Here is a 26,526-nt window from a genome sequence, read left to right as displayed (position 1 = left end):
AGAAATTGGAGATTATAAGCCATTTTTTGTCCTTTTTATTTTAGAGACCCCCATGACTGTTGAATTAAAACTGCTTTTAAGTACCTGACTTTTTATAAGTAGATTTCCAGACTTCTCTAATGCGATTATTTTGGATAGACTTGAATCTCCAATCTTTAGAAGAGCAGCCCAGAGCATTTGCATTGCTCAGAAACTTACTTTCTTACTCTATTTTTGCTTTACTGTACTCTTGTGGGTACTCATGCTGCTATACTAAATGGGACAGCTCACCGATGATTTTAATTCACCAGCTACCCTGCCGGAGAAAGATGGGCAATTTACAACCTCCGGGAACACTGCTGTAAGTCAGTTCTAACTCTTTGGCACTGAATGAGTTTACTTGCTCTCTCCCAGTGAAGCCTCTGAAGTAAAGGCCTACCTAGAGTAGAGATTATAGCCAAGGTAGCCTTGTGGAGCAGTTCTACTTTGTAACACGTGAGGTTGCCATGAGTCTGAATTGATGTGATGGCATTGGATTCCATTTTGGTTGATGTGGGCATATGGCACAACTGCTCCATGGGAGAAGGGTGGGCAATCTCCTCCCATGCGATTAACTGCCCCTGGAAACCCACTGGAGGGTCAGCTGTCGGTCGGTTCCAATTCAATGGTAAACAACAACATGGAACAGCTGTTTTTTTTTTTTTAACCACAAAGAATTGTTTATATTCCCAGACATAATTTGAATAGTAGTTTTATATAGGGGAAATATTTTAAATGTAAAGTAACATTAAAGAGGTTTAAAAAGGCTTGATGCAGTTTAAACCAGGAATAGGGAAGTACAATATGTAATCAAGCAGTCTAAGGCAGAACAACAAACAGGTCTGTCCTAGAGAGAGTGAAACTAAAATGCTCCTTGGAGGCAAGGATGGTGAAACTTCATCTCACATAATTTGGGCATATCAGGAGGGCCCCGTCCTTAGAGAAGAATATTATGCTTGGGAAAGTTGAGGGTCAGTGCATGAGAGGGAGACCTTTAAGATGTATTGACACAGAGACTATAGCAGTGAGACTACCCCAAGTACATTGGAGATGGTGAGATTGGCATAGGATACAGAAGAGCCATTATAAGTTGTCAACACAACAACAATAAGGCAGAACAGATACATTTCTATAGTTACCGATTTTTTATAGTATTAAATACATTCTAATACTTTGGAAAAGTGGGACATTTTAAGTGAGGCTTTTGCTAGGATTAGTTTATACTTGGTGGGATTGATTATAAAGTAGTACTCTTGGGCTGGGGTAAGGGAGGTTAGTCATTTCTATGTCACAGGATATCTTTCCCAAATCATTTGGAAGGAAGGAGACTGCCCACCCTTCGCAGCAGCTGGTGGATTCAAACCTCATGCCTTTGGGACTTTAGGGCAGCTTACCACTGTTGTTACTGTTAGGTGCCTTTGAAGTACAACTCATAGCAACTCTAAAAAGAGCATGGTTTAAGATCTTACCTATAGGTCCCTAGAAAAACTACAATATGCAAAGTCTATGGGAATCACTCAATTTTCACAAGACACCTAATGATAACAGTGGTAAGCTGTGCTGCAGCCCCAAAGGCACGTGGTTTGAAAACACCAGCTGCTGTGCAGGAGAAGGGTGAGCAGTCTCCTTCCATGCGATTACTGCTTCTGAAAGTGTGCTGGAGGATCAGCTGTGAGTTGGCTTGGCCTTGATGGTACACAACAACAATATTTGAAAACCAGCCTGGTCTGGGAGTGAAAGGACTGGATAGCAGCTGATGACTTCTATGAGTCAGAAGAGTCGCCGCACCTGGCTACTTTTATGTTCATTGTGAGGTACACTGAACCCCTCACACTGGACAGATATGTTATTTTAACATTCTAAATGAGTTTTTAAAAAAAAAAATAACAGGAGGTGGTCATGACTGGTCAGTATAAAATTATGAAAAGAAATACTTTTTTCCTGAGAGTATACATCAGCTTGTACTATTGCCATTAGGCATAGATAGTCTTCGGCTCTGGTACTGTATCAAGGCATCCTTTGGATGCAAAATGTAAGTATTAACCGTTTTTCTTTTAGAAGATAGCTTTTGCTTGTCATTTTTGTCTCTTTTACCCCAGAATTAGGTTGTTCCCTGTGTTTTATTTCCCTTGGGCCCTTATATACAAATAATTTTATAATAGGCATTTTAAAATATAGATGCCATTTTCAATAGTGATGTGTCTTAATTCTCAGAAAAGAACTCTGACACTTCTATGATGTCACTAATAGAATGTAAATTGTAAACCCACTTCATGTAAGCAAAGCAATTACACACCTAGGTATTAGATTTGTGAGTTCTTCTGAAAGGTCTTATTTCTGTTTTAATTGAAAGAGTTCTCTGGAAGATGGTTTGTGTTTCTTGAGGGACATCTGGGTGGACAAGAGAAAATTGAACATAATAGTCATCAGTCAAAGACACAAAGTAGAGAATATTTTTTTAAATTAAAATGTTTTATTTAATCAAAAATTAAAATGAGAGTACTTGAACAATGGAATTATTGAATCACTGAAACACACAAGAATCAAAAGTACTAAGTTCTTAAAACTATTGTATCTTAAACTGTTGAACTGTACCTGATTTCATACTTTTAACATAGTTGCATGAGTCAGAATCAACTTGAGAATCACCAACAATAGATTGTATCCTAATTGATGCAACTCAGAGCATTAGGCAGAAATCTCAACTAAAATCGGCAAGTAGACGCTTTGATTTAGAACTGGATTGTCTACCCTGGGAAGTATTTATCAGAATTTAACTGAAACTGGGAAAGGCATGTGTGAGCCTCAAATGCTTTTCATGGAGCTCAGGAAAAACCTCAATTGATAATGGGTTAGAATCCATGCCCTGCGGGCTTGGACACTTCAACCACCTGAAAAAGCTGAGTACCAAATTACTTTACAAAGTGGCCATCAATATAATTGCTTTCTGTGTTGACATTTTATGCCTCTGTAAGTTTCTAGTCATAAGGTCATGGTTATTTTATTTGCTTAGGTCTCAGACACTGAATTTGAGTAATGTCCCATGTTTTTAACATAAAGGAATGGTGTAATCTAGAATGTCCTCATTTCTCATAACTGAGTTAAGGTGTGGTAACAGTTATGTTAATAGTATATGACCTTATATCTGATATATACTATATAATAGTATTATCATTTTTGAAATTATTTTACTTAGATATATAAGTATTTTAAAAGCAAAACAACCTCTCTAAACTTAGTCACTTAATGAAGTCTGCTGGCTTTTCTTACTATACATGATACAGTTAAAATGTGCAATGGAATGATTAAGATGGCAACTAATCATTCCTCTGGTGATCACAGAGAAGCTCTTTTTGCATTTTTTGGGGGGGGAACAAACTAGAGTTTTTTATTTTGAATTCTGCTTTCTTTAATAGAAATAATAAGGACTGGGTTTTATGTGATTCTAGCCTAAAGCAGAGACCTCTGGTGACATAATCTGCAGCAAGATGTACAGTGGAAATAATTTTTTTCTAAAACATGAATGATTATAGACTAGGCTATATATAATTTACTTTCATGAAAATAAAAAGAATGTATCAAGACAGCAGTTGATACGTGACAACACATTAGACAGGTGATGAGTTTGGACATATTACTTCCTAATCCTAAGAAGTTTGCAGGGGTTCCAGGTAAAGGATGATTGCTGGCTGATCTTAGACCTTCAGTGTGCTGGATGCCCGGAAGTAGGAGAGGAATTTATAACACAAGCTCACGATGAAGAACCACACATTTCGAGCCATCTGAGATCTTGCAATGAGAAAGCGCCAGATGATGAGGCAGAAGACGGTATTCAGGAGGTAGTGAATATTTCGGAGCCTGAGGTTCAAACATGCATAACCAAAGTTAGCATAACATCCAATGGAAGTTATATTTTTTGACATAAATGTGTCCTTCCTGGTTATGGCCAGAAAACATATATTAAATTTTCATAAAATATATGGTATGACTGAGAGCCTAGATACATTTTCATTGATTTGGTTTTTATCTTGTTTGTACATCATTCTTGCTGAATAATTAGATTTCCACAATATTCCCTTGACAAATATTTCTTGTATCCTACAAGAGACCTTGTGGTCTCTGGACCACAGACATGTTTACCTTTTCTTGAATACACAAACACGTTTGCCTATAATCTTGATCATATTAGCACAAATTTTCACTGATTTTTGTTCACTCTAAGTAAATTCTAAAGTTTGTAACCTGCATTGAAGATTCCACTCTTCAGTTTACAATCTAAGTGTTAACCTTTTCTTCTCTGTTATACAAATCTTTTGCTTCTGCCAGATATAACACTAGTAAAATAATTTTAGAGATTATTGACCAAAAGAAGCTAAAAATACAAGAGCAGTTAAGTGATTCTCCCAGGTTAAATCCTAGAATTGCTGCTCATCACTGGAGTATTCTTTTTATGTTATTGGGTTTTATTTTGATGGAGTGTGGGAGAAGAAACAGAAAACTTAGATTCAAATCATGGCTCTTGTACTCTCCATGTATTAACAAGAATGAGTTACTTAACTCATTTGAACCTGAGTATCTCTTTTGTAGACATAGAGAAACAGACAAAGAATATCAGACTTGGAGAGATTTGTTGATAACTAAGTGAAACAATGTCTAAAATGGCATAGTCCAGAGCCCAGAGTCTACTACAGTAATGTTCAAAAAATGTTAATTCCTTCTTTCACCCAAATTTTATGTCTTATTTAAAATCAGGTCCACTGTATGTGCCCACTAAATACTGATCGTGCTTACCTTTTGTTGTGTTGCTTTGCTTCTGGGATCGCAGCTATATCCTCTTTCAGTAAGTACATCTTAATTCCCAAAACATAATTTTCAATGTATTCTAACCAATTCAGTGGGCGCATATCAAAGTTGAATATCTGATAGGCAAGAAAAAAGTATGACTAACAATCCTTGGATGGTCATTTTTATCAATTTGATAAAGTCTACTACATTAATAAGTGACGTTTAATTTGAGAGACTGAGGTTGGGACCCTTCCACAAAGATCATTTGGGCTATTCTTTTGAAGCATCCATTCGACACTGAGGAAGTGTTTTTGAAGAAATGCACATTACAAGAATATTCATACATTTAAATGAACTGGAAATACTTAACTGGAGAAAGCTTAAGAAAGTACTTCGAAATTTCGTCAAGTAAGGATTAATTATTTTTAAACAAAGGTTGGAATAATGTGTTAGAAACAACAACAAAAGCTAGTTATGCCCTCCCCCGACTCTGTTTGTCAATTCCACTCTAGTGTTGGTGCCTTAGCATATTTTTTCCAATGTTCCTGCCACATTATGCATATTAGGCTAACTTTTGAGAAGTAAAACAGAATTCACATTTAAAAGTCAGAGAGTGAATGGAAGTGAAAGAGATCCCAGGAAAAACTTGTTTGTTTTATGAAGAAGAGAAAGATCAGTTTTTTTGAGGGAGAAAATTTGTCACAGAGGATACTGAAAATGACAATGAGGAATTTTTCCCCTGCAACTAACAATGTAATTAATTTGATATCTTACTGAAAGGCCAGAGTGAAGAGTTAATACCTTTCAATAGCTATTATTTCTGCCATACTTTATTTGAAGATTATATTACACTGACATTGAATCCTGAAGAAGCCTAGCTTGATATGGAATACAAATGGGAAAAGAATGGGTTTGTAAGACAAGCATAATTTTTGTTACCCAGACATTTCTTCTCAAAGTCTTCATGGTGCTTAATTGGGGGGGGGGCGGGTGGAGGAAGGAGAATAGAGACTTAAAACATGGACAGACTTTTGCTTGACTATAAGTATCTTAAGCAATAACATGTCAACCAGATAGTGGTATCATCTGTGAAAATAGTAAGAATATATAGTACTCCCTGGAGGACTTAAGTGTGATCCTATTAAAGTATTTCAAATTGTCACAATATGATCTTAGTGATATTTGCACATGATAGATTTCATTTTCAAATTTTATATAATGGATTTAGTGAGAATAGCCTGAAATTCATCAAAATGGAATCAAGTATTCAAAATTTTTTTGCTTTGATATGTTTTGTTTTAGAATGTTTGAGTATGACTCATACCAACCCTATGACTAACAGACCCGAACCCTGTGCTGTGCTGTCCCATCCTCATCATGTCTGTTATACTCCAGCCTATTGCTGCAGTAACTGTCCATCCATCTCATTGAAGGTCTCCCTCTCGTTCTCAGCCTTCATCTCTCCAAGAATGATGTCCCTTTCTAATGAAGGCACACGGTTCAAACCCATCAGCTGCTCTGTGCGGGAAAGATGGGCAAACTCCTACCATTTATAGCCTCTGAAAACTCACTGGAGGGTCAGCTATGAAGTGATTATAAATGGCACATAACAACAACAGAAAAACCACCAAATTTTACTTTTTACATGTAGCCTGAGTTTGTTTTGGTTTTTTTTTTTTAAAAAAATTTATTTTTATTATTTGTGTGTACCGTCAAATCTGATTTGATTGGTCCAGGAGGACATTGTTCCTCCTTCTCCAGCAGAGCATGTGGTGGATTTGAACGGCACACCTCTGGGATTGCAGTGCAGCTTCTTGCTACGAGGCCACCAGAGCTCGACATAGCCTGAGTTTTAATGGGGGCTTAAATTGTACCAGATCAAAGACATTTGTTGTAAAAATTGATAAATAAAAAAGTACAAGCCACTCACTATTAAAAGTATTGACTATATAACGCTACTTTAAATGTTATTTTCTTAACTTGGAGCTTCCAGGGTTTGTGACAGCTTATACAGCAAACATCAAACTGCTAAAGAATAAGATTGAATTTGAGACTTTAAAAATGTAGCGACTTTCTTAGAGGTACATTATTTCTGCCTCCTGTGCTTTTTATCCAAACAAGTTATCAATCACAGAAAAACATACCTGTAAAAGGATCTTGGTGAGAAAGTGGCTACATTTAAACACTCTGAGGATTCAGTAAACATTCATTTAATGGCTTAGCACTTTCCTAATTGCTTTTGGTGTTGTTATCCTCTCAATTTACATGGGGAAGATGGGGAGGGAGCAGGGAATGTTTCTTTAGAAATTATTACTAAGAGAAACTTCCTACAGATGGCAGTATAAGGAGCTCTGTATCCCCATTATCCCACATGGTTACCATGGAAAATCCCAGGAATTGGTATGCTCTGTAAGAATCCTGTAAAGTGAAAAATTACTAAACAAATGCTCAATCAGAAAAACAACTGGGAGCAAAATATAGTTGGGAGAAAAACCTTTAGTTTCCACTGACTACACATATATAGTCTCTGGCTTGGTGGCAGTGACAGCAGGAGATGGTCCTCTGCTCTCTGAGGACAGGCCTAAAGTCCTCAGTTCTGGAGGGGGAAAGCCAATGTTGCAGGGGATTATGGAGTGTGCCTGTTCTGTCTGAGGCTCTTTGGAGGAATTTGGGGCACTTCATCCATTTGTCCTACCTTGGAACACACGCCTGGGGGCAGCAAGGAACACCTGAAAGCTGTATTATTTTCAACTAGATCATGTGATCTAAGTAAACAGTGAACATCTGAGCACTAAAGGAAAAGTTGGAGTGAGAATTTCTTTCAGAAATTTCCCAACCCCTTTGAGGGAAAGAAGATGAAACATGTGACTGTACATTAGCAGTAAACATCTAACCCAAGTCCAGTAACCTAAGAAATTGGGACTTGTCAGTTGTATTGATAGCACTGACTGAACAAAAATATCTTCTGCTGGGTGTATAATCTCATATATGGTAATATAAAACTTCTTTCATTTATCAGCTTCTCTGGTGAAATAATTCTAAATGGATACCATTTTTCTGCTTTTCCTTCCAGTCTGTACTTACTTTTTGGTCTTCGGGACTCAGCTCAAACATTAGCATTTCTGTATTGTATGTACTCCATTCCCAACTATGATTGATGAAATACTCTGTGAGGGCAATGGTTTTCAAGAGCCGATTCATGAGCTTTGTCATCCTAAAATAAAGATCAAATAGGAGTAAATATCAGTAGCACAGAGCTTTCTGCTTCTCTGTAATTCATGAGGTTTTCTGATGCATCATTTTTAGGAAATACTTTGTAGAAAATACAAATGTATCCCTCTTGACCCTTCTCCTCCATCCCTCATTATAACTTTCATTCTTTTTCCCCGACTTTAATGCTGTTGAATGAATTTTTAGGGATGAATAAAGGAACATGTTCTACCAGACATTTTAATACCACATTTCCTCATTTTTGTTCCCCATTAAATCTCTCTCACATAATAACAAAGTTAATGTCAATCTGAGCTGTCCACTTTTAGTAATATACCATTTATTATTTTAATTCAGAGGAAGGCAATGAGGAAGCTTCCATATTAGATTTAAAAAGAAGACAGGATTCTTGGAATATTTCTAGCAAGAAGTAAAACTCTGATGGCTTAATGATAAAGAATTTTGCTGCCAATCCAGAGACACACAGTTCAAATTAACCATCTTCTCCAAGGGAGACAGGTGGGCTATCTCCTCTTGTGAGATTTACTGCCTCTAAAAACCCGCTGGAAGGTCAGCTTTGAGTTGGATCTTACTCCACATTACGTATATAACAACAAGAAGTGAGAAATGCTGACTGTATTGAGTATACGGAACTGCAGGTAATGCTTAATTTCAATGCAGATTTAAGGGAGAAGAATTTATTTATTGCTAATTTACTCCTTAAGTTAGGTACATGACTGATACTTATAGCTCTGCTAATTCCCACAGCAATTCTTTATGATGAGTACTTATCTTTCATTTATGAATGGGTAAAGTGAGTTTACAATACACTAGCTATGCTTGTTCTTGTTAGATGCCATTGAGTACGATCCATAGCAACCATATTAACAACCAATATGAACACTGTCCTATCCTGTGGCATCCTTACAATCTCTGACACACTCAAGCCCATTGCTGCAGACACCATATAGACTGATATAGTCTACCTGGTTGAGGGTCTTGCTATCTCACCACCTTTCCAAGCATGATGTTCTCTCCAAGGAATAACCTCTTCTAGCAACATGCTCTAAGTATATGACACTAAGCTTCATTATCTTTGCCTCCAAGGAGTACTCTTGCTACCCCTTTCCAAGGCCTATCTGTTGCTTTGGCAGTCCATTGGATCTTCAGCACTCTTCTCCAACACCACAGTACAAAGTTATCAACTCTTCTTCATCCTTATTCTTGTACAGCTCATAGCAAACCTATGAACAACAGATTTGAAATCTATCCTGTGCCATCCTCACAATTTCCAACATACTTGAGCCATTGCTGCAGTCAGTGTGTCAATCCACCTGGCTGAGGGTCTTGTTCTCTTTCTCTGTCCCACCACATTTCCAGGCATGATGTCCTCTCCAAGGAATAGCCTCTCCTAGCAGCATGTCTAACGTACATGGAACAAAGCTTTTCCATCCTTGACCCAGACACATTCTGGCTGCACCTTCTCCAAGGCATGTCTCTGTTCTTTTAGCAGTCCATAAGATCTTCAGCACTCTTCTTCAACCTCATAATCCAAAGGTATCACTTTTCTTCAGTCATCCTTATTCATTATCCAGCTTTCAGATGCATAGCAAGGGACTGAAAAGTCCATGGCCTAAATCAAGCACACCTTAGTCCTCAAACTAACAACACTGCTCCTCAATACTTTGGATGGAGAGATCCCTAAGACTCTCCCAGTGCAATAAGTCTCTTAATCTCCTGACTCCTGGTACCAAGTGTACTGATTGTGGATACAAGTAAAATTAAGTCATAAACAGTTTCAATCTTTTCTTTATCTTTCATGATGTCACCTATGGGTCCAGTGGTGAGGATTTTTGTTTTAACACTGAGATGCAATCCATTCTGAAGGCTACAGTATTTAACCTTCTGCAGCAAGCACTTCAAGTCCTCTTCACTTTCAGGAAGGAAGGTGTGCCATCTGCATACCGAAGGTTACTGAGAAGTTTTCCTCCAATACTGTTGCCACAGTCTTCTTTACAGAGACCAGCTTCTCAAATAATTTGCTCAGCATATAGATTAAATAGGTATGGTGAAAGGCTAGAGCCCTGACACACAGCTTTCTTAATTTTAAACCACATAGTGTTCCCGTGCTCTGTTCACACAATACGTCTAGGCTTAGGTCTAGGTTTCTCATGTGCACAATTAAGTGCTCTGGAATTCCCATTCTTCTCAATGTTAGCCATAACTTGTTATGATCCACACAGTCAAATGCCTTTGCACAGTCAATACAACACAAATAGACATTCTTCTGGCATTCTTTGCTTTGATCCAAGATACATCTGACATCAGCTTTTACATTCATGGTGCCACGGTCTCTTCTAAACCCAGCTTGAAAGTTGGAAGTTCTCGATGCACTGTTCTAACCTTTTAAAATGTTCATCATTGATATTTTGCTTGCATGTGATATTCCAATGATATTTGAAAATTTCCATATTCTCCTGGCCCACCTACATTACCAAACCAAAGGCACATGGTTCAAAGCTGCCAGATGCTTCGTGGGAGAAAAATGGCAATCAACTCCTGTGTGATTATCTACCTCTGAAAACCAGCTAGAGGATTAACCATGAGTCAGTTCTGACTCAGTAACTAATAGACTAGCTATTAAGTGACAAAATTAAAATAATGGTTCAATTCTGACTACCATGGGTCTCTGCCTTTGTGATATTTCCACCTAAGCAAAAAGAACCATCTCTTTCAATTCATGATCTAGATTTTTGTTAGCTCCACTGTTTTAAGTCTCTAAACTGAACAACTTATAAAAAAATAAATACAAGCCAACAAAACCTTTCAAGTATCCAGTCTTATTTATGAAATGACTAGGATTTAATATTCTTTCTCTCTGGTGGCACTGTCAGTAGAGCGTTGTGCTCCCAACCCAAAAGCAGTTGCTCTCTGGCAGTTCAAACAACCAGCAGCTCCTCAGAATAAAGATAAACAGTCTCCTGTGGAATTTACAGCCTCTGAAAACACACTCGAGGTTCAGCTGAGTCAGTTCCTACTTGAAGGCCATAAATTGAGTTGCTCTCCATATTATAGCATAATTAATATACACAAGACCAATGCTCAAACTCAAGTCTTAACAAATACACATCTCCTTTGGCCAAATTGTCAGGTACCATTGAGTCCACTCCAACTTCTACTGAATCCAGGTGACAGATCAGAACTTCCTCACAGATTTTTCTAGGCTGTAATTTTTTATGGGAGAACATTGCTAAGTCTTATCTCCTGTGGGCTCAAGCCATCAGTCACTTTGTTAAGCAGTGAAGTACTTAACCCAAAAGAAAGGGTGCTTTCTTTTGGTCTGTGAGGTCCTTGATTTTCATCTCTTAGGTCAACTTGTCATGGTGGTGGTATTTCTATAGTTAGACACAGAAATTAATGTAATGCTAGCCTGAGAACTTTGGCTTTAATTCTGGTCAAATTCACATATTTCATGAGTTATAAGGTACTACTTTCATAATATTACAGAAAAGGAGGGATAGGTGATATCTTTGTTTCCTGACTATAATAATGTTTCATTTATCTGTTATTGTCATATCTTTAACTATTCTATGGTTCTGATGCAATTGATGTGATTTCACACAGATTGTATCTTGTGTTCATTTATTTGTCAATTTTATATACATTGCTATAGGAAAACAATGGTATTTTTAGAATAAACTATGCTGTTGTTAGGTGTTACCTAATCAGTTATAGCACATAGTGACCCTATACACAACAGAACAAACCCTTGCCAAGTCCTGGGCCATCCTCAGAATCACTGCTGTGCTGATGGACACTGTTGTGGCACTTTGTCAATTCATCTCATTCAGTGTCTTCTCTTTTTGATGATTCTCTCCTTAACCATTCATAACGTCTTTCCCCATGGATCAGTCCCTCTGGATAATATTCCCAAGTCTTATCTCCCATTCTTCTAAGGAGCATCCTGTCTGAATATCTTTTAAAACAGTTTGTTCTTTGGCAGTTCATGGTATACTCGGTACATTTTACCAACACCACAAGTCAAAGGAATCAATGTTCCTTCAGCCTTTGTTATACAAGCTTCACATGTGTGTGAGGTCATTGAAAGGATCGTGGGTTTAGTCAGGTGCGCTTCAGTCTTCGCAGCCACATCCATGCTCTTCCTCACTTTAAAGAGGGCCTTGAGAGCAGAATGGCTGATTGCAGTATGTTGTCAATTTCTCAACTGCAGCTCCCATGGGTGTTGCCTGTGGATCTAAGTAAAACAAAATCCCTGACGACCTCAAACTTTTCCCCCTTTACCATGATGGTGCTTACTGTTTCAATAGTGAGGAATTTTATTTTCCTTTATGTTGAGCTATCATCCATATGGAAAGCTACATTCTTTAGTTTTATCTGTAAATGCTTCAAGTTTTCTTCTTTTGCTGTAAGCAAAGTTGTGCCATGTGTATACTGCAAACTATTGATAAGTCTTCCGTCAATCCTGATACCACATTCTGCTCCATGTAGGCTAGCATCTCGGATTATTTGCTCAGTATGTAAGTGGTAAAATGTATGATGAAAGGGTACAGCCCTGATGTACACATTTTCTGACTTTAAACTACTCTCATATAGACAAAAGTCTCCTAAAAAATAAAAAGCTAAAAATGAGCAATACATTTTACTGCTTGAAACGATAAAATATCAGGGAGCTCTGGTGGCCTAGTGGCAAGAAGTGGCACTGCAATCCCAGAGGCACATGTTTCGAACCTACTAGATGCTCTGCTGAAGGAGGGACAACTCTTCCTGTACCAGTGGGATCCAATTTGATGGTATACACACACACACACACACGACAAAAAAAAAAAAAAAACAACAAAAAACCTCCAACAACTATAAAAAGGTCTTTAGTAATAGAACCTAACCTCTAAATAGTTCCTATAGTCTAAGTACTCTTGAGAGTTCTGGTAGTCTAGTGAGTGGTTAGGAGCTGCACTGAAATCCCAAAGGCACATGGTTCGAATCCACCGGCTGCTTCGCGGGAGAAGGATGGGCAATCTCGTCCCACGTGATTAACTGCCTCTGAAAACCCACCAGAAGTTCAGCTATGGATGGGTGAGTTCCGACTCAGGGCACATACAACAGCAAGTAATCTAGCTCTGGTGGCCTGGTGAGTTGGGAGTTGCCCTGCTAACACAAAGGTGACATCTCTTTAGTAGTTAGAATCCCTAAGCCACTCCTCAGGATAAAGAAGGGCAATCTGCAGCTTCCAAGTCTGCTAGACGGTCAGTTACGGATCGGTCAGCTATGGATCGGTTCCAATTTAAAGGTAAACACGCTTCTGTAATAGGCTATAAGGCAGACATTTTTAGTATTTCCATTCTATAAACTTGGGTGTTAAGAATGAAAGGGGTTAAGATTTAGAGAGGTTGAATAATTTAGGTCTCATATAGCAAAATTAAGGACTCTTAGTGAGACTTAGCAGGGACGCTCTGGTGGCTTCGTGAGGTGTAGGGAGTGGTGCTGCTGACCAAGGGCGGTGCCTCGGTGCTTGTGGATCCACATGCAGCTAAGGGAAGAAATCTCCCACACTGTTTACAGCCTCTGAAAACCTACTGGGGGGATCAGATACGGCTGGTTCTGACTCAATAGCATGGAGGTTTGCTTGGTGGCACAGGCATTTGTACTTGTCTGTGAACTAAAAAATTGGCAAGTAAAACTCACCAGCTGATCCACTAAAGAAATGTCCAATGCCCATAAAATCTTCTTACTATGTGACATGGAGTTTAAACTGAATCATAGCTAACCTGTCCCCCTTTTCTGGTGAGTTTTCAAAGGTTGTATACTACCTTTTCACACTCAGGGCAGCTAGTAGATTCAACCAAGTACTGTTTGGTTGGCAGCACAATTTTTATCCCTAGGCCATTGTTATTGTTGTTATGTGCTTTTGTGTCACCTGTGACTCATAGGGACCCTATGTGCAACAGCCCTAAACCCTGTTCCATCCTGTGCCAATCGCACTGCTTCTGACACACCTACCCCCAAAACCCCAGTCATGGAATCAATCCGTCTCATCAAGGGTCTTCCTCTCCTACGATGTCCCTCCACCCCCCCCCCAAGCATGATGTGGCCCTCCAAGGATCGGACCCTCCTTGCAACATGTCCAAAGTAGGTCAAAGTAGATCTCCTAGGCCACTAGCTTCCTCATAAAGTCTTATGCCTAGGAAATCCTGTTGAGCAATTATACAACAAAACTGGTTGCTTGATATTCTAGATATAGCCTAGCTTCTGTAGCAATCAGAGCAGTACCAATCAAAAATTATAAAGTGATGACATTCCTTATTGACATTTCAAGTTTGTTGGTACCCCCACCCCCACTGCTTAATACTGAGGGTTAGGGAAGACATTCATACCCTTGTCACAATCTCCTTCCATACAATTAACTGCCTCTGAAAACCCACTAGAGACTCAGCTATGGGTCCATTTCAACTCCACAGCACACAACAACAATGCTGACAGAGCCTTCTTTTAGGGTGGCCCACCAGTAGTCACTGCACTTGATGCCCTTTCAACAATGCCACTCCTCAGCATACTACCAAGACAAAGTGGTAATATGTGCAAATATGCTATATGCACTGTTAATTCATGGCTCCACTGTCTGTAATCTAGAAGAGGAGGCAAAATGCCAGCCAAATGACAAATTGATATTAAGGGAATATTTTTGGTAAATAAAATTTGAACACTTGAAAATTTGTACACACATGCACACACCCAAAGGAAGATTATTATTCAGACCTGTATGACTATGAATGCATAAAAGATCACATACAAACAGGCTAGAAGGGCTTAGTTTAGAAGAACTTTAGCTTTTTCTGTTGTTGTTGCTGTTGTCTTTAGGGGGAAAAAACCACAATCCATTAGCTAAAAACATCAGGATGTAATTTGTTAGGAACAAGATGCATGCAGATTTTTATTATGTTCCTCCTACTTTTCCTTTGCTACTTAGGAAGCTTCATTCTCTGGTCATGCGTTCTTCCAGCTCTGACATATTTTAAAGTCTATTTCTCTACAGTGTTTACTTTTTCTTCTTTTTCAGTATTTTCAAATAAGCCCCATATAAACATTTCCTCCCCAATGTCCTTTTTTTTACCTTGCTCAAGAAAAAAAAGGACGATTGCTGAGTTAAAAGCTGTGTCTAAAAGGTAAGATCTGGTTTCTACAAAGCTGGATAAAGTAAACATTGCCTGAATTTTAGAAATTTGCTTTGCTAATAAAGATGGAAATTAAACATGAGGAGACAGACTTCATCCACAGTAAAGGAACTGGTAAAGAAAGCAGAAGTATCAATATTTATGATTCTCGATCATGGGAATGAAATAATAATGATTCTCTAGATAAGTCAAACTTTATTCAAGTACCACGGAGAGGTAAAGGGACATGTCTATGTCACACACTTAAATGACGGTAGACGGCCTCAGCATCAGCACTGTTTAGTACACATTATTCCTTCTAATGTCTCAAAAACAACAATAACAACAAAAACCTTCCAAATATCTAGGGCAACTCTGCATAGTGTCTCCAAGGCATAAACATGCCTCATTTTTGTCCTGTAGAGCAGGTACTTTGTTTGGTGCGCTAGTCTTCTGGCTAGCAGTGCAGCCTTAATTTACTATGCTGCCAGGGATTTTGTTTTGTTGTTAAGTGCCATGGAGTCAACTATGACTCATAGAGACCCTAGGAACCACACACAGATTGAAACCTTCCCCTGTCCTGTGCCATTCTCACGCTCTGCTATTAAAACCAGTTACGAATTTTAGTCTTGATGCTCAACTTTCTCCAAATTTTTTCTTTGACAGTTCCTTGGAAGCTACTTTAACTTCTTTCTTCCCTTAGTCACTGTTTCCTCATATGTAAAATTGGGATGATAAAATGATTCTCCCTGGGTAGCTGTGAAAATGAGCTTATCCTGTGTGTACAGCTCATAGCCCTACTGATGCCACTACAGGGACAAAGTCAAAATTGTTTTCTTGGAGGTAGGGCATGAGTGGGAGAGGGCATGGTGGGTCATCACTTGCTGAGTTCATCAGCCAACCTGCTTAACATTTAACTTCCTTTACTATGGCAGATGATTCGAAGAGTCTTTTGTGGCTCTCACTATCGTTATTCTGGTCATGTCAAAATTTAAATGTCAAATTCAGTGGTCTCCTTTGATCCCCAGTTGAAGACTGTGCTAAAGATTAAGCTTTAATCTCTAGTGGCTGAGTGGTAAAGAGCTGTGCTGTCAGCCCAAAAGCTGGCAGCTCGAATCCACCACCTGGATTCTTCAGGAGAAAGATGAGAAATCTCCTCCTGTTAGGTTTACAGCTTCAGAAAACCTGCAGAGGGTCAGCTATTAGTTGGTTCTGACAGGTTGGCACAGAACAACAACAACAACAACAGCAATTTCTCATGCCAGGCCGTTCAAAGCATTTGACTGAGCTTCTCACTTGGGCTTCCTTCCTGTGAGCTGCAGGTAGAAGTCGTACAGGATGGCCGGAGCCCGGTGACTGACTGCATTCCAGTACTTGCTTAACAACTTGTTGCTTGTGTAGTTCGCATTTGGCTGCCTGAAGGCTTTTTCAAATGGAATCTTTTGAAGAGTTTCTAAGATTTGTAATCCTAGAAAGAAAACAGAGAAACTGATAAAGTGCTAAGTCTAAGAGTATCTCCCTACAGAGATATTTATTTTTACTAAAGCTTAACAGTAACAAAGTCAAAGAATTTGCAGTCTAGCATCAAGAACTAATTTCTAAGAATTGTGGAAAGGTTTTAATGCAAAGCATGTAATCATCAACATTTGACTTCTTGAATGCGTAAGTAAAGTGAATGACATCTTCAATGTAACGAATTGCTTTTATTAGATTTTTCTCGACATAGTCTTGTAACTCTCACCAAATAACTGTAGTATGTAAATGTGGTGGATTTGACTCACTAAAGGGATGGCATAGCCTGCACATGATGTATAGAAGGGACAGGCATTGTTGTGGGGAGGGACTATGGAAGTAAGGTGTGTAGAATGCTAATTAGGGAGCTGCCATCCCACTAGGCTTCAAATCAATCTCCCCAGAGGTGGACAGGGAATGCTTCACAAGATGATGGGGGGGGGGGGGAAGATGATAGGAGAGTGCTCTTCTGGGTCTAAATTCTCTGCACTGAAAAATTCCTAGATCCAGTACACACACACACACACACACACACACACACACACATGGCTGAGGGGAGAGAAAGAAGGGGTGAGAGACACACAGAGAGAGATGAGAGCTGAAGAATAGTGGCAGTAGAACCAGGACACCAGAGATAGCCCTACTGGGCTTCCTAGCTATGGAGCAAGGCTTGCTCACCTAAGGAACAAGACAGCCTGGTGCCTACAAGGCAGAAGGCTTCCTGGTGGAGTCTATCTACAGCTCTGGACATTTGTCAGGGGAGATAAACAGTCTTGTGAACACTTGCCTGAGCAAGGCAGCAGCCCGGAGGCTGAGAGAGAGTTCTCTGTGTAGGCATGAGTGAGGAACTGACAGAGGAGAATTGTACCCAGAGTCCTTTCTGATCCTGAAATGTAGCATGTTTCTTCTCAATTAAAGCCCATAATTGTGAGTTTGGGCTGCGAGTCCTATGTAGATTACTAAACCTAGCAGAAATGTGCAGAGTGCCACGGGAGGGACCAACAGCATCAGAATTGGTAAGATTAGAGAGAGGTGCTATGTGTCACATTCTACCTTGTAGGAATCAGCCTGGGCTGATGCTGACAGAGATTCACTCCTCCCTCTTGTGAAGTTAGAAGAGCTCAGATGACCCCGTGCCTTTTTTACAATATCGTTTAATCTAAAAATAATTCATAGAAGTGCTGAGGTAGAAAAAAAAAAGAAGTGCTGAGGTAGAAAGGTCATGACATGCATTTCCTATCCTTAAATAGTCAATGTCATGGTAATGGAGACAAACATTCATTACAAAGCAGTGCTTAGATAATATGCTAGCAGCCAGCATGCTAAAAGTTAAAGGATGATTTAGGCAGCCTCTAACTGGTGTTGGATAAGAGTACTGACTGTCCTATGGACTACCAAGAGAACAGACAAAAGACAGATCTGGGAGAAAGTGAAACCAGAACGCTCCTTAGAGACAAGGATGGAGAAGCTTCATGTCACATACTGTGGGCATGTTGTTCAGATGAACCAGTTCTTGAAGAAAGGCATCAGGCTTGAAAGTGAGGAAGGTCAGCAAAGGAGAGCAAGACTCTTAGTAAGATGGACTGACATAGTCACTCTAGCAGTGGACTCAAGTGTGTCAGAGATGAGGATGGGACAGTGTTCATATCCATTGCTTATAGGGTTGCTATGAGTCGTACTCGATTTGATGGCACCTAACAATATCGAACACTCTGATTGATGCTGAGGTGTTGGGCCAGTTGTGTGGGCCAGAAAGGTTTCCTGAGAAAGCTGTGCAAGTAGCAAGAGTGATTAACGTTTATGGAAATGCTTACTGTTGTAGTCTGTCAAGAGCTCTTTGAAGTGGAATGATTAGAATGATTTTCCTATTTGACAGGTAAAAAATAAAGCAAAAGGCAAACATGAAATTGTCTTTATAAACTCATGTAATTAATACATAGTAGAATCTAGTAAATGAATGGCAAAACATAGATCGCAATGTGACTGCCATGAGGACAGATGTCTATCTGTCTGTTTGTACTGGTATTCCAAGTCCCAAGAGCAGTGCCTGTTTAATAATGACTCAACATAAGTAATATGCCAGGATTTGAACCCAGGTCTATCTGACTTCCTGAGAGAGGATCTCCTTGACACATCTTCTTGGAGCTATAACAGGTTTGGCCCCAGACTGCCACAATAAAACAGGCAGCACAAATAAGGGAAGCTCTGTGAATTTTGTGGCTTATAGCCCATAAAACAGTTGTGTTTACCTTACATTGGATGTGTTTATTAAAAGTGCTGATGGCCTTCTCAGAAAGTTTGAAATATTGTGAGAAATACATGCTGTGACACAGAGATAAAAAGTGAGGATATGCTCTTTCAAATTTGTTTGCCTGACAAAGGTTTCCATAGACCTTCTATTTGTGGAAAAACCCATTATTTGTGAAGCACAATGATACAGAAGGTGGTGTCCACTTCACCAGGAAGGCTTCTGTCTTGAAGGCACCAGGCTGCTTTGCTTGTTATGTCAACAAGCCTTGCTCCATGGCTAGGAAGCCCACGAGGCCATCTCGCTCTGGTGTCCTAGTTCTACTGCCAATGTTCCTCTGCTCTGTCCTGTTCTCTCTCTCTGTTTTTTAGTCTCTCTCCCTCTCTCACCCCTCATGTGTTTGTGTGTATGTGTGCTGGGTCCAGGAAGTTGTGCTGAGAAGATGAGAGAGTGAGGTTTGCTTGTGGTGCCTTTGCAGTGGCTGGAATCTGGAGGATAAGTAAGATCCCATGCACATGTGGAATATGCACAACATTTTGCCATGTTTTAAGACATGCAGCAAGTCTCAACGTACTTCAAAGAGTGTTATATAAGTGTAATTCTCTGTCCACAAAAGAATTAAGCTAGTTGATATGAGCATAAATATTAGCTAGGTATTTTATTTTCATTAATACTGAAGTAGTAAAGAGAGGTGGACCTTCCACAAGAGGAATGACACAGTAACTGTAACAATGGGCTTGAGTATATCAGAGGCAATGAGGATGGAACACCCTCAAGCAAAAGACTGATGCTTTAAAGTTTTCAGGTTTCACACCAAAAAATTAAGACATACAAGATTGCACCTCAGGGAAACCTAACCCATAGGTACGTGGTTTGAGTCCATCAGTTGTACTTGGGAGAAAGATGAGCATCCTCCTCCCCTGTGATTGATTAACTGTCTTTGAAAACCCACTGGGCGGTAAGCTAAGGGTCGATTCCACCTCAACTGTACATATCAACACAACAACACATTGCATCTCAGCATCAAAGAAACAGATTCTCACCACCTGGCAAATAGGATTACGGAGAAAAGATTGAGGTTGTCAACGATTTCATCTTACTCAGATCCACAACTGTACCCTTAGCATCAGCAGTCAGGAAATCAAAAGATTAGTTGCACTGGGAAAATCTGCTGTCAAGGACCTTCTTCCCAGAGTGCTGTAGAGCAATGATGTCAGTCTAGAGAATAGGGGACAGCTGATCCAGGCTATAGTCTTCTGAATTACTTCCTATGTATCTGAGAGCTAGACAAAGAATAAGGATGATAGAAGAAGAATCGATGCCTAGGAGTTGTACTGGAGAAGAGTGTTTAACATTCCATAGGCTCTTAAGAGAACAGTATTGTCCTGGAAAGGGTGAAATAAGGCAAGGTGTCTGAAACTCCATCTCACACACTTTGGACATGTTGCCAGGAGGGATCAGTCCTTGGAGAAGGACATCATACTTGGAAAGGTAGAAGATCAGTGCAAGACAGGAAGACCTTGAATGACATGGCTTGTCAGAGATGATTAGGTTGGCTCAGGACAGGGTGAGGTTCAGAGCTGTTGTTTATAGGGTTGCTGTGGATCAGCGTCAACTAGATGGCATATAACAAAACAACAGACTAGCTTATTATTGAATACTATATGGAATAAATTATTTGAGAAACTAAACTCTATGAAGAAGAATGTGGCATCAGAAACAGCGGAAGACTTATCAATAACCTATCTTATGTACATGACACAACTTTGCTTGCTGAAAGGGAGGAGGACTTGAAGCACCTATTGCAGAAATGCATCACAACTTCAAGAAAACAAAATTTCTCACCACTGGACTAATAGGCAACATAATGAAAAAAGAGAAAAGATTGACACTGTCTATGACTTCATCTTACTTTGATCCACAATCAATATACTTGGAACTAGCAGTAAGGAGCTCAGGAGACATATTGCACTGGGGAAGTCTGCAGTTAGGAACCTCTCCAAATGATTGAGCAAAAATAATGTTAATTTGAGGACCAGGGTATGCTTGATTCAGGACATGGTCTTTTAAATCACTTGCTATGCATCTGAGAGCTGGACAATGAATGAGGATGACTGAAAATTATGCCTTTGGCTGTGGCATTGGAGAAGAGTCTCACAGATTGCCAAAAGAACAGATAGACATGTCTTGGAGAAGGAGCAGTCAGAGTATATCTTGGAGACAAAGAAGACAAAGCTTTTTCCTCACATATTTTGGGGATGTTGTTAGGAGAGGTTCTTTCTTGAAGAGAGATTTCATGCTTGGAAAGGTAGCAGGACTATGAAGACGTGGGAGGTGGATTGACACAGTGACTGCAGCAATAGGCTTATGTATGTCAGAGATTGTGAGTATGGCCCAGGATGGGATAGGATTCAGATCTGTTGTCCTTAGAACCACTATCCGTCGTACTCCATTCAGTGGCAGCTAACAACAGCAGACTGGCTAATTCCTATTATATGTAAGGGTAATCACTTCAATTGGACAAGATATTTTTAAGAGTGCACCTTTTGGTAAACAGTATAAATTAATGCAAGGCTTCTCTGACTCAATAACAAAAGTATATTATGATTTTTTTTAAATCTGCTTGATAATTTTATACTCTCAGGTGTTAGGACTGGATAGGAGAGGGCTGTTGAAATAATAAGGAGAAGTATTTTATCACTGGAATTGCTTAACATTTCTGAATTTTATTTGGTTTTATTATTATTATTTAAAAAATATTGAGAGACAATGGATTCCTTACTGTCTACACTCATGTAATTATTTTCACTTGTTTCTTTCCTTGGTTCACCATAATACAGTCTAATTGCATGCAAGTGTTTTGTCTTTAATTTTTTGTCTTTCCCACAACATCCTTAGACCCAGATACACATCATCTGTTGTATTCCTTCTGTGTGTTAACATTCGTAGTTGTGTGGTTACATAGTTACTGAGACTTACCCATTTTACCCCAGTTACAAGGATTGATGGTACCAGATGTGCAGTGGTAGATTAGCGGAGATTTAGGTCTAGAAAGAAAATGAAAATTAGATAAGTACAATAAAATGTAAAACTAATGAGTTACAGAAAACTAAGGGGAAATGACATTTAGACAGGGTAGTTTCATCATTTCCTAGGACTAAGGCAGCTTATGCAATGCTTCCAACTTTTAGATTAATAAGCACAATGAAAGAAGATTAAAAAAAGTGTGTGTAAGACTCTGTGTGTATGTGTGTGTGTGTGTGTGTGTGTAATAGCTTTCAATGATGGAATAAATAACTGAGGTACCACAAAGAAGAGATGAAATCACATTTCTAACTTCTGGATATTGTCAGTGGACAAACAAGTAATATTTTCTCCTAAGTGCAGTAAAATCGTACTGGATTAAAAGACATTTAAGTGTGTGAACTCATAGAGGGAACTTTTAATTGTTCACATTTATTAACAGAGCCAAATGCATAAGCAACTTCTTTTCTCTTTGTACCGGTCATGCATGGTCATCTGGATTTTGGTCATTTACCAGGAACGAGAAGGCCGATAAAATAATAAATATATTCTCATCTCAGTCACTTTTATCTCCTTTGCCTTGGAAAAATAAAACCTTTTTAAAGATTGCTGAGTAGGGGGGGGGGGAACCAAAACAAGCCCTACAAATCCTTTTAAATGACACAAGAATTTTATGATTAAAAGGTTTGTTCCATTATGATGAACCAGTCCCAACCTATACATAGCTCATTTTGTCCAGTTGATTCCAACTCACAATGACGCCCCCTCCAATTTGGTTTACAAGGCTGTAAATATGTCCAGGAGGAGACTGGCAATCTTCCTCCTGCAAAGCAGCTGATCAGCTGATATTACACAGTAGTTCTGAAACAACTCAATGACCAATGGCTATACTCAACCACTAGTATAAATGGCATACTCTGAAACTCACTCCTTCCGTGGAACTGGAATGGACTCCTAGCCGACTCTCCAGTGCACAGGAGGAAATTTCCCGTCTTTCTCGTGCGGAGCAGGTAGTGTATTCCAGCAGCCAGAGGCACCGTGTGAGCAGTGCCTCCGCCTACAGGATGCCCACCAAAGTCCCTATTGGCATACTTGAAAGTATATAAATACTGAAAAAGATTCCCTCTAACGCCTGGAATCTTCTTCGGTAAAGTGCTTACATTTAAAAAATGTGTATCTTCACTCTCATCATCATCAAAGCTTTAAAAGGACGTCTTCGGAAAAAAAGAAAGGAAGTCAAAGGATCTCACCGGTGAAGCGCTGTGTACCACCCTACTGCTAAGGTAAGATTGACCACAGTGTCCACGGGAACTAAATCGGCCACGGCCTTGGGAGTAGCTTTTAAGCATCGAAGAAAACCTTTCCCGGTCTGTGTAGGTAAAAAAAAAAAAAAAAAAAAAAGAAAAGAAAAGAAAAGCGCAGTTTATCAGCTCTTAAGTAATAGCTGGAGCTAAAAGATAGATTAAATGTTGCTGGTATGTGCCTGTCAGGTTGGAACCAACTCATAGCTGACGTTCCATCAGGTTTTCAGAGTCTGCAAATCACAAAAGATGCCCAACTTTCTAGCAGGAAGCAGCTGGTGGATTCGAACTGGCTGCCTATGATTTGGCAGCACAATTCCTTACCCATTAGACTACCAGAGCTCTCTCTATATGAAATAGATAAAAACAATGCTGTTTGTAATAGAAGCTAAGACTGCTTTTTAGGTCACTGGGGTAAGTTGGCCTGATCTCAGCCCATTTAACCTCCCCTGTCGAGTTCATCTCTTCCTCTCTTTAAAGTAATCCTTATTTGAGTGAAAGATTACAAATTATATTAATTGTCTTTGTTTCCAATAATGTGTAGTGTTTATATTTCAATTCATGTGTACCTGGTTCTGAGAATAACAGAGAAAGAGTCGGAGGCATTGGTGCCTATAGGATTTAAAGTCATGGGTTGTTTTTTGTTGTTGTTGTTGTTAGATGCCATTGAGTCAAGTACGATTCACAGCGATCCTATAAACAACAGATCTGAACCCTGTCCTATCCTGTCAATCTGTCACACCTGAGCCCAACTGCTGCAGTCACTGTGTCAATCCACCTGGTTGAAAGTCTTCCTAGTTTTCACTGTCCCTCTCCAAGGAAAAGCCTCTCCTGGCAACATGTCCAAAGTATGTGAGATGAAGCTTTAGCATCTTTGCCTGCAAGGGGGACTCTGACTACTCCTTCTCCAAGACATATCTGCTTGTTAGTTTGCATTGTTGTTGTTGTTATAAGGTGCCATCAAATTGAATCTGACTCACAACAACTCTATGAACAACCTGTTCTATTCTGTGCCATCCTCACACTTCCGGACACACTAGAACCCCTTGTGGCCCTTCAGTACTCTTCTCCAAAACCATGGGTCAAAAGCATCAATTCTTCTGTCATCCTTAGTTATTGTCCGGCTCGCAGATGCATAGCAAAGTAAGTTGGTTCCAACTTGCACAGTGATGACTTTTGGACTTAAAGATGTTCTGGTCCCAGGAGTCACAGAAACTGTGAAGCACTGCCCTGTGGCAAGACTCATATACACAATGAGCAATAAACCAAGAGGGATAATTGAAGATTTTGTTTTCTCCAAGAGAACAACTATTTAAAATTTTTTTCCCAATCAGTTACAGAGTCTGGCAGCCTAGTGGGTAGGATTTCACAATGCCAACTCAAAAGGCAGGCCTTTCTCATGGTTCAAATCTACCAAGTGCTTTGTGGAATGAAGATGGGCAATCTTGTCCCATGTGGAGGGTCAGCTATGAGTTCCAATTAAATGGCAATGAGAAAGATTTTTATATTTGAAAAGTTTACTCCAAATTGTTGGTGTTGTTATTTAGGTGCTGTCAAGTTGAATACAACTCGCAGCAACCTGTGAATAAAAGATCTGAACTCTGTTCTATCCTGCTCCATCCTCACGCTTCCTGACACACAAGAGCCCATTGTAGCAGTCACCCTGTCAATCCACCTGACTGAAGGTCTTCCTCTCCTTTGACGACCCTCCAACCTTTCTAGCATCAATGTCCTTGTCCAAGGACTAACCCCTACTAGAAACATGTCTGAAGTATGTAAGATAAATACTCATCATTCCTGCCTCCAAAGAGCACTCCTGATGCACCCTCTCCAAGACATATCTGTTCATTCTCTTGGTTGTCCATGGGATGTTCAGTGTTCTTCTTCAACACCACAGCTCAAAGACATCAATTCTTTTCCTGTCATCCTTATTCATTGTCTAGCTCTCAGATGCTTAACAAGTTATAAAAAAGACTATGGCCAGAATCAGACACACCTTAGTCCTCAAAATGACATCACTACTCCTCAATAATTTGGGGAGGTCCCTAAAAGCAGATTTTCCCAGTGCACTATGTCTCCTTATTTCCTGACTTCTCATACCAAGGGTGCTAACTGTGGAACCAAGTAAAATGAAGCTGGTGATAGTTTCAATCCCCTCTCCGTGCATCATGACTTTGCCTTATCAGTGCAGTGTTAAGAATCTTTGTTTTCTTGACATTGAAATACAATCCATACCAAAGGCTGCATTCCTTGATCTTCTGCAACAGGTGCTTCAAGTCCTCCTCACTTTCAGTAAGCAATGTTGTGTCATGTGCATAATGCAGGTTATTGGTAAATCTCTCTCCAATCCTGATGCCACACTCCTCCTCGCAGAGTCTAGCCTCTCAGATAATTTGCTCAGCATACAGATTGAATAGGTATAGAGAGAGACTACAACCCTGGCACACCCTCTTCCCAATTCCAAGCTATGCAGAGCGCTCTAGCTGTTTACACAACAGCCTCATAAGCACAATCAAGTGCTATGGGATGCCCGTTTTTCTCAGTGTCAGTCACAACTTGTCATGATCCACACAGTCAAATGCCTTTGCATAGTCAATAAAGCACAAACAGACATTCTTCTGGTATTCCTTACATTCAGCCGGGATGCATCTGACATCAGCAATCATATCCCTGGTGCCACGGCCTCTTCTAAATCCTACCTTTGGCAATTCCCTATCAGTGTACGGTTCCAGCCAAATAGTAATAACTCCATAATTTTTCTTGAATTTGTTAAGAACTAGGTATTGGTGCTTTATCTAAATATATATCTTTCTCCATCTATCTACACATACATAAATGCATATATATATTCTATACAATTCTAAGGAGATTACTCATTTATTGCCCTCAGAGTGGACTATATTATTAGAAGTCTCCATTTGAAAAAGAATATTTGAAAACATGATTTTTTCTACATCCTCAAACTGCACTTAACTGTCAATGTGATGAAAATGATGGAAATGTCTCCATCTTGTGGTAGTTCTTGGGAAAGACATGGACGCAATACCTTTGTACAAGTTTCTAAACTAGAACAGTAATTGATAGGGTATGTTGTTGTTGTTGTTATGAGTTCTCAAGTCGTTTGAGACTCATAGCGACCCTATGTATAAGAGCTCTAAACGCTGTTCTATCCGGTGCCAACCTAGCCATCTCAAACGCACTTATTCCGACCGCTCCAGTCACAGAATCGATCCATCTCATTGAGGGTCTTCCTCTCTTG

At 39.5% G+C, this 26,526-nt stretch overlaps 1 protein-coding gene across 1 annotated transcript in view; it reads right to left on the bottom strand.

The window, feature by feature from the left end:
- Positions 1–3,713: 3,713 nt before the first annotated feature.
- Positions 3,714–26,526, bottom strand: part of FAR2 (fatty acyl CoA reductase 2) — a 63,372-nt gene continuing 40,559 nt past the window's right edge. The window contains exons 6-11 of the mRNA XM_006895071.1: positions 23,217–23,335; positions 21,922–21,989; positions 16,479–16,650; positions 7,888–8,017; positions 4,810–4,937; positions 3,714–3,876 (exon numbers count right to left, since the gene is read on the bottom strand). Of these exons, the coding sequence (XP_006895133.1) occupies positions 3,714–3,876; positions 4,810–4,937; positions 7,888–8,017; positions 16,479–16,650; positions 21,922–21,989; positions 23,217–23,335 (780 nt within the window). The remainder of the gene's footprint in view (positions 3,877–4,809; positions 4,938–7,887; positions 8,018–16,478; positions 16,651–21,921; positions 21,990–23,216; positions 23,336–26,526) is intronic.

Source organism: Elephantulus edwardii, unplaced genomic scaffold (assembly GCF_000299155.1).
Source record: "Elephantulus edwardii isolate Elephantulus edwardi_28Jun2011 unplaced genomic scaffold, EleEdw1.0 scaffold00157, whole genome shotgun sequence".
Classification (NCBI taxonomy): Eukaryota; Metazoa; Chordata; class Mammalia; order Macroscelidea; family Macroscelididae; genus Elephantulus; species Elephantulus edwardii.
The sequence above is the reverse complement of the archived record's forward strand: the minus strand, read 5'-3'. Positions and strand labels throughout refer to the sequence as shown.